Source organism: Mesitornis unicolor, unplaced genomic scaffold (genome assembly GCF_000695765.1).
Source record: "Mesitornis unicolor isolate BGI_N332 unplaced genomic scaffold, ASM69576v1 scaffold54438, whole genome shotgun sequence".
NCBI lineage: Eukaryota > Metazoa > Chordata > Aves > Mesitornithiformes > Mesitornithidae > Mesitornis > Mesitornis unicolor.
The window spans coordinates 21085-29222 of NW_010202254.1; the positions used below are offsets into that span (position 1 = coordinate 21085).

Genomic DNA, 8138 nt, shown 5'->3' on the forward strand with positions numbered 1-8138 from the left:
TTTTAAGTGCTGCCACCAAGACAGGGGAAGGTGGTAAAAGAACAAATAAAAAAAAGCCTTGAGCCCACATACTATAATGTTATTTTAAAGTAGTAAAAATCTTGTCATCCATACCGCCTCCTCCCGTATTCTACCACAGAAGAAAGTCAGGTATCTTCTTTTATTAAAAAAAAAAAAAATAAAATATCCCCTATTAATATCTCTACCACCATTTTCATCCAAGACTTGAATAAATGAAGCTTTCTACCCTCAGACTATCCAATCCACAGGATATAATGTAATTCCATAAAGTTATTAGCACCTTAATTGTGATAAAGCAGTTCACTCTGCAATATATTTTGATCCACCCATTTAGAAGAGTAAATCTCTGCATTTTCTTCTGGAACTCCCAAACAGAGAATAAAAAGTTGTCCCACTGTTACCTGAGAATTTCCCTCCACTTTAAGCCTGACAGAACTGTATTTCTATAATCACTTAACTGTACTGGTTTTTTTGTACAAATGACACCATCAGTACAATTGGAGGATGCTTTCTGTTAGTTAATAATACATGTGTGTGTACACAGATGAATCACAGCCACTGTAGTAGTTCTGGTACGGTACCAGTTCAGCTGAAATTTTCTCTTTTCCTCAATTACTCAATACCATGCCGCTGGGCAGTAGTTCACATCTACATTCTGTGAACACTAACATGTCCCTTTGGTACTCTGCATATAGATGCCCTGAAGAAAAGCCACTCCACTTGCTATAGTCTCTTACCTCTCCACCTTCCTCCCTCAAGTTATACCAAATTAAGTGTACAAACCAGCAGCACAGAGTAACAAATAGAAAATTCCCTGAGTTAGTATGAAAGAGTTACTTTAAATACAAAGGATAGAGAGAAGAAGAAAAAAAACCCAAAAACATAGTGTCTTTCCTGTGAGGTACAAAACTTAGAAACTAGCCAAAATACCAGTTAACTCAAAAGCCTTTGCCTAAAGCAAATATCCAGGAAAAACAATGAAAAAGGGGCAAGAGTACAGAGTTAGCCAGATGAGATTGGTTTCTTCCTGTGGTCCCCATGTATCTAGAGAAGTCTGGCATTCAATGGATTCTTAAGTTCCAGTAAATTTAAAGTGTTAATACTGTATGACGGTATTACATAAATGTCTTCAAAATAATACTGCATTTCTCCTTCATTAAAAGGTAAGGCTGTAGTTACTCCACAGCTATTTTTCTTTTGAGTAGTATTTCAAAGATGTGCATTAGAAGAACAGAGTATTCTCAGTGCCAGAGTAAGAACTTATTACTCCCAGGTATACACATTGTTTTTAGAGGGTGTTCTGTGCACTTATTTTTCTGCAGTCTGTATTTGAGCTATGGCACTAGTTGCCAATCCAGTTTCTTTTCTTCTGGATAGACGGTATTTTTATTCAATCTGTTGCCATCAAACTTATTTGAGGATTAACAAAAAACCCAAAACAATTCCCTTCAACATGATTTCCCACCCCAATTAAACAAGGACAAAACCATTTTGTACTTATCACCTCTCAAAGCAGGGAGTAACACAGGAATATCGTCCATTCACTTGATAACTCCGGTTGTAGGAGATACTTATACATGGCTTCACATCTAGCGGAACAGCTACTGACACTGCAGTACCAGTCTGTATGTGGCCTCGAGCCTGAACGCTAGACTGTAAGGCAGTGGGGCAAGTCTGAAGCGGGTAAGATGCTGTATGATTAGATGATAACATCTGTTGACAGTTTTGCTGCTGTGATGTCTGATGGTGATACTGTAACGAGGATTGATGAGCTTGGAGATACTGAGGGATGTGCTGTTGAGCATTAGCCTGCTGGGGAGTTGAAGCTGAGGTCTGAAATACAGTGTGTTGGGCAGGCTGAGCATGTTGTCCTTTTTGCTTGCTTGCTTCCTTCACATCATTATCATGTGCACTAAAACAAATTGAGTAGATAGAATACATGAACATAGATATTAAAATAATTTAAACTCTTTTGGGTTAACTTTTAAGACCACTCTAGCAAATGATGCAATTATCTGAAAGCTTTTAAAAAAATAAAATTATTTTAGCCTACCCTTTAAAATCATTTAAGGTTTTATAATTTGTTTCTTTAGGATGCAGTTTATTTCCAACGTATCACTTTATTTTGTAGAAATACAAAATGGAGTACATAAGTTAGACAGTTAAGCTCACCTGAATTCCCTTTGATTTACACCTGTCTCGTGTATTTAGACATACTCTTACTCTTAGCTGAGGTTAAGGTGCCACCTACACACTTCAGTCAGGCCTAAAACCATCTAAGTTTTTTGGTGATACATATCATACAGGGCAGATCTCTTGAAGACAGCTGAGGTTTGACCCCTCACCAGTTTTTCCTAAAAGATTGAAGTGCACCATAAAAAGTTAACAAAGATGACTGAAAGGCTTCCCCTACCTCCCTAAATATTCCAGGCAATACTGAAAACACTTCTCCAACAGCACTTGCATGCTTTAGGTACTATTCCTTTCATTACACACATTAGTGAAGCCAAAAGAGGTATCAGGGTGATAATGTCACACTTGTAAGGAAGATGTGATTTTTCCAGATACAGCTGTTCCTGTGCTTCTATGGAGCACAACTGTATTTACATCTGGGCAAGAGGAAACTTCTGCAGAAGGAAAGCCATTACGGTGGGCATAGGTTTTAATCTTCAGGTTTAGAATAAGAGAACCGCTTGTGTAACATCCCCTCCCAGTAAGGTTCACTTGGCATTCATTGGCATTTTTATCTCACGTCAGCTGTATCCGCTGTAGTGCAAAAAGGGATACAACCTCCTGGTCATTTCCTCCCCTGAAAGCTGACCACTCGAATAGTCTGCATGTTTGATTCATAGTCCGCTTGCAGCATTCCTTGAACTTCTAAGGTACAATTTTCAGAGTAATTAGAAGCTCCTATGCCTTCGGTACTCTTCACCCTCTCCCTCTTTTTCCTCTCTGAGCAGGCTACAGAGATTGGGAACAAGCTATTTAACAGATTCTCAAAACATGCCAAGAGATGTTCAGTAGAAATGCAAGGCTGAGGTTTGTTTGTTGAAAGAACAGGAAAGAGGATAGGTCTGATAAAGTTTTCTTATTTTGAAAGACCAAAAAGTTATTACCCTAATAAATGTTACATAATATCTATTTTTAGAATAGAAAAACTGAAATTAAAAAATACATTTACTTTCAGTGCTAACAGCAATTAAGCATACCAACAGATGTAGAAGTGGGCTTAAAAAAAGCTGTTATTAACTTACATTAATAGTCGCTCAATACATGGCACTAGGAAATCCCAGGAGTATGCAGTAAGATGATGCAGTCGGGTAGGCCATGTTGGTGAAAGACGCAAGATAATCCTTGAAGAAGCTACACATGCAGTAGCAACTAAAGAAGGGGCATAATTTAAAAATGCATGATCTAGACAGAAGGAATAAGAAAAAGATTAATTTCAGTTGGACATTGTCTGTCAAGACAACAAAGGATTCATTACCTGAAATACGTAGCTCACCTTGCAGTGATACTTCCAGAAAGTAATCAGCATATTTTGCCATATATAACTTAGTCTTCTCTAAGCAAACCATTGGCCAGCCATCATGAAGATCAGTCTCATGGACAGCAATGGAAAGATAATAGTCGATGAAATGAGCAGCAGTTGGGAGGCACAAATTCCACTGAAATGTTTCTAGCAACAACAACTCCATATGAAGCAAATTCTGTTTTGTTAGTACCAAATTCATGTTAGTCATACAACCCAAGCTGTTCAACTGTTCAAGTTTGGGAACACTGTCTTCCTTTTCTTCAAATTTACCTTTGGGTGAGCAGAAAGAGGAAGGAAAAAAAAAACGTTCAGTACAAATGAACTATAAAACAGATTGCATCTATGTCTGCATCGGTCGTATTTCAATTCTACTATGTCAAACAAGCTTAAGACTTTTCTGCAGATGCAAAGCTCAAATGGAAGATGTCATCAGTGTCAAAAAGGGGTATGCACTATAAAAAAAGCTAAATTTCAGCAGATAATGTCAAACACCATGTATGATATTGTGCAGTGCCATGGTTCCTGCTGTTTTTCCTGCCCCGGCACAGAGAAGCTGGTTGCAACAGCTGAAATAAGTTGTATTAGGACATCACGGCCACTGCATATACAAGTTTTTATCGCAAAATTATTGTATAATGTGTCCTCATCATCAATGAAATACCATTGTGATGTGACTTGGCATACACAGCACCCCAGCATTTGACTTTAATCACCCTATCACCCCCATATACAAATTTTAGAAACAAAAAGGGTAAGAGTATAGCTGGAGCTCTAGCCAACATGACTGCTTTTAATGCCTGTTATGGTAGGTATGTTTTTAGATTTGATAGCTGATAAGCTGCTCCAGCATTTCAAACAAATGGATTTCAGCAATGTGCATCTGAAAAGCCACACTGCCATATATGCTGTTTCAACTGTAACACTACCAGTAGCTGCAGATTTCCATGGATTTTAACTTGTCAGGGCTGTACGTTTCAGCCTGAAGCAAAATTGTATATGTAGAAAACCCATTAATAAGAGAAACAAGTGTCAAATTTCCATACAGTTTGCCATATGGTTGTGTTATTTCAATTTCACTGCAAATTCTTTCCATCTTACACTCTCTATTCAGTACTACATAATATGTTGTAAATGCACATTTTTAAGAGAGTTTTGCACGACTGAACATACTGAATGTTTGCCTTTTTTCAACAGTGGAAAAACTTACACAGGACTTAATCCAACACCAGTCCCAGTCTGTTAGGTTTTGTTTCCCATACAGTAGTTATTACAGAAATAACGGCTTCAGGAGTCACATAATAATTTCTTTTGTTGCTTCTATAACCTTATCAGATATATCACTGTGTGATTTGTCCAATGTATTGTAATGACTATTAAACTGCTTGTTTAAGCCACACTGGGCAAAAGTTTAAAATAGCAGTTCAGAAAGCACGAACCATAATTTATACACTGCTTCTCAGAAGAATGATAACTCCAGGCTTTCTGAGCAATACTTGCTGCTTGTCGTGAAAGATGGCAGAGATTATTAAAAAAAATCTTTTTAGAACATGAATTTTACTTGAAAATATGGCATTATTTCAAAGCCAATCCATTTTCCTAAGTGGATTACACTGGTTTCTGAGTCTTCATATTCAGCACCTCCTCTCTTGCCAAGAGAAAATTGCTGGCTGGTGGCACCCAGTTAAAGTTTACCCCCAAAAGAATCTGAAATAACCTCTTTCTTATATAACTGTTCTGCTGAATAGCTGTCTTGGTGGAGACAGAGGATGCAATGAGAGGAAGCAGTATACCAAAAATAGCCAACACCTCAGTAGTCTGGTTTTCTAGCAAAGATGGCCTAGACCTATAATGCAATATATCTTATTAGAGAAAATGAAAATAGATTTGGAGAAACAGATCAGCAGAAACTGAACTGAAGTCCCTTCCAACCCAAAGTATTCTACAGTTCTGCTCCCAGGACCCGTTTCTCTGAATCTACTGGTGCAAGAACAAGTGCTAGCAGGTATCCCAGCAAACTACATCCGTATCTCTTTGGGGACATCTAAAAGGGGTCCACAAATGTTAAAAGATGGATACACACTGCAAGACTCTAGCAGAGGTTAATATAAGCAGCACTGGTCATAGTGAGTGTTCGTTATTAATTCTGTCTTCAGAATACTGTGCATTCACCAATGTGTTTCACCAGTATTACATTTTGTATGTGACAATACAGGATTTGTTAGCCTTAGCTTGCTTAAAGGACATTGTAATTTATGAAATCTGAAGTATTTCAGAACCACACAGCACCATTAGCAGAATACAGTACAGTCAACATATGGTTTATTTAATTTTTTCCTTTATCAGGAAAGGGATTTTTTCCTTTACAGGTATGTAGATATCTCATTTCCAGCACTGGATCTGCCTATTTTGAGATGTCCTCAGAAAGACAGTCTTCCTATTCCTACAAAACAGCTCTGAAAGTTCACTTTAGAATAATTTTTTTTCCAAGCATAAACATTGGGTTTTAATCACAGATTGTTTTTTCTCCCCTCAGTTTCATCAGGTGCCAAGAGAAGTCAAAATAAGAGTCTAAACAAAGACTCTACCGATTGAGCCAGACTGAGATACATTAATCTGCCTTTTGGAACCACTTTGTTTTCCCTATCTGCTCTATACCATCAAGGCACACCTGATGGTATAGTCAAGGCAGTTGACTATATCACTGTAATTAAAAGTTTGGTGCTACATACTTACTTGCTAAAAGTAAACAGGAAAGAGCAACCACATGCAGCTGCTGTATAGATATGTCATAACGATCCATAAAGAGGTCCAACAGATACACAGCTAGATGTCGTGCAGCAGGACAGAGTCTGAACCGATTGCTCACAATGGCAATCAGATCTGCAAAGTATCTTCTCAGATGTAACTGGGGAGATTGGCCTTTGTAGGAGGGCAGCTTCAGCTCCTAGATGGACAGCAGCATGTAATTTTATTAAAACCATCATTTAGTTTGAATTTATATCAGATTAATATAGCCGAGGTTCTTAAATTTATCACAGAATTTTCACAGGATTTCTCCCCTCTTTCGTCTGTTCCCACCATTTCAGCATCCCTTTTCACAGGGATGCTGTTGTTGCATTACAGAAGAACTAAGACATAATTTGGTTCTGCACATTAGTATAATAATTAAAAATTTATCATCTTGCAATTGGCAGAGTGACTTTAGCTTTTACCATTTCTATTGTATTACCTCTACTGCAAAGGCTGTATCTTCCAACAGGGAAACAGCAAAGGCATGTGAGTACTCTGCAGCTGCTTTGATGCAAAGTCCAACAGCTTAACTCAACTCTGCTACAGCTCAGTCTGAGCAATCAGACTTCGTACTGAAGCATTTGCATGTTCCAGCACTCCCAGTTCTCCTGCAGGTGCCTCCAGGAGAAAGGTTAACAGCTGAAGGTAGCCACGTTAGAAAGAGGAATGAAGTGTGCATGTGTGAACGTTTTCTGCATGCCTATGTTTGAACCTTGACTTAATCTGATCTGATTGATGTTGCACTGACACCAATTACAGTTGTGCTCTCAGCCATTTAGTTAAGTGTACATAAACCTTGAACAGTCGTAGATTTGGGGGGGAAGAGACCCCACAAAACAAAAGCCCTGCCAACACTGCTGATGACAAAAATCTGCAGCATGATCTATTTCAAATACAAAATTTGGACTGGTAGAAAGAACATGTCCCAGGCTGCTGTGTAGTAGCTAGTATCTTCTCTTGCACACAGCTGAACAGCAGTGCTGTCTTCTGTCATCATGAATAAATTTATAAGTTAGATTGTGCAGCCCAGATTAAGAAAGATTTTGAGTACAATTAAATTTCCAGTGGGACAGTCTGATGACATCAAGTTGGATTGGAGTAAATCAAAATTTTCTAAATTTTAAGGTCAATTCAAAGTTCTGAAACATGAAGTGGAAGAAAACTGAACAAACCAACCATCCTGCCACCACTTATTAAGCTTTAGGATTTGCCTTTCACAACACTGGCTTAGTTAGCAAAGAAATTTTCCTGTCCTTGTGCTCCCCCTCCCCCTCGTCAGAAAAAAAGTTGCTTTACCAGTCACACCTTCAAGAAAGATAATCCACTCATCAAGTACTATCAGGCAGCAGATGCACATTTTTACTAAGTTTAGTCACCATAAACTGATTTTCAGTTTGGCATTAAGATGTGCTTTATTATGAAGGTAGCTCCACAGAGCAACTTTGAGTCAATGGAAGCAATTTCAAATTGTGTATTGCCGAAACCCTCTACTAATCTTATTGCATCTAGTGTTTGGTTTTGGTTTTTGTTTCTCTTTTGTGCAGCAGTATCACAATGCTTTCTGCAGAGTTTAAACTTGGACCCATCTACACACCCAAACAGAAGAACCACGCGCGCTGTGACCCTTCTGCTTTTCAAAAGCACAGCGAGGGCACAGTCTGGTCAGGCAGATAAACTGGCAGGACGGAGGACAAGCAGCCTGAGCACGGAGCGAAGGCAGGCACCGCATTTCCCAACTTCAGAAAAGCAAACTCCACCAACACCCCAAGCGCACCGAGCCTGCCACGGTCAC

The 8138-nt window shown here is 38.6% G+C and overlaps 1 protein-coding gene across 1 annotated transcript; it reads right to left on the reverse strand.

Moving 5' to 3' along the window:
- Positions 1 to 1521: 1521 nt before the first annotated feature.
- Positions 1522 to 8075, reverse strand: CCNJ (cyclin J). Its single transcript, XM_010190324.1, has 5 exons — positions 7941 to 8075; positions 6290 to 6500; positions 3527 to 3826; positions 3276 to 3435; positions 1522 to 1933 (listed from the first exon to the last, which is right to left on the reverse strand). The coding sequence occupies exons 1-5, from the start codon at positions 8073 to 8075 to the stop codon at positions 1522 to 1524; spliced, it is 1218 nt and encodes a 405-aa protein (XP_010188626.1).
- Between the last annotated feature and the right edge of the window lie 63 nt (positions 8076 to 8138).

Coding starts and splice junctions, on each gene's coding strand:
- CCNJ (XM_010190324.1), bottom strand. CDS start 8,075: ATGCGGTGCCTGCCTTCGCTCCGTGCTCAGGCTGCTTGTCCTCCGTCC. Junction 3,827..6,289: donor TTCCTGTTTACTTTTAGCAA/GTAAGTATGTAG, acceptor GCTCACCCAAAG/GTAAATTTGAAGAAAAGGAA. Junction 1,934..3,275: donor TGTATTGAGCGACTATTAAT/GTAAGTTAATAA, acceptor AATTTGTTTTAG/TGCACATGATAATGATGTGA.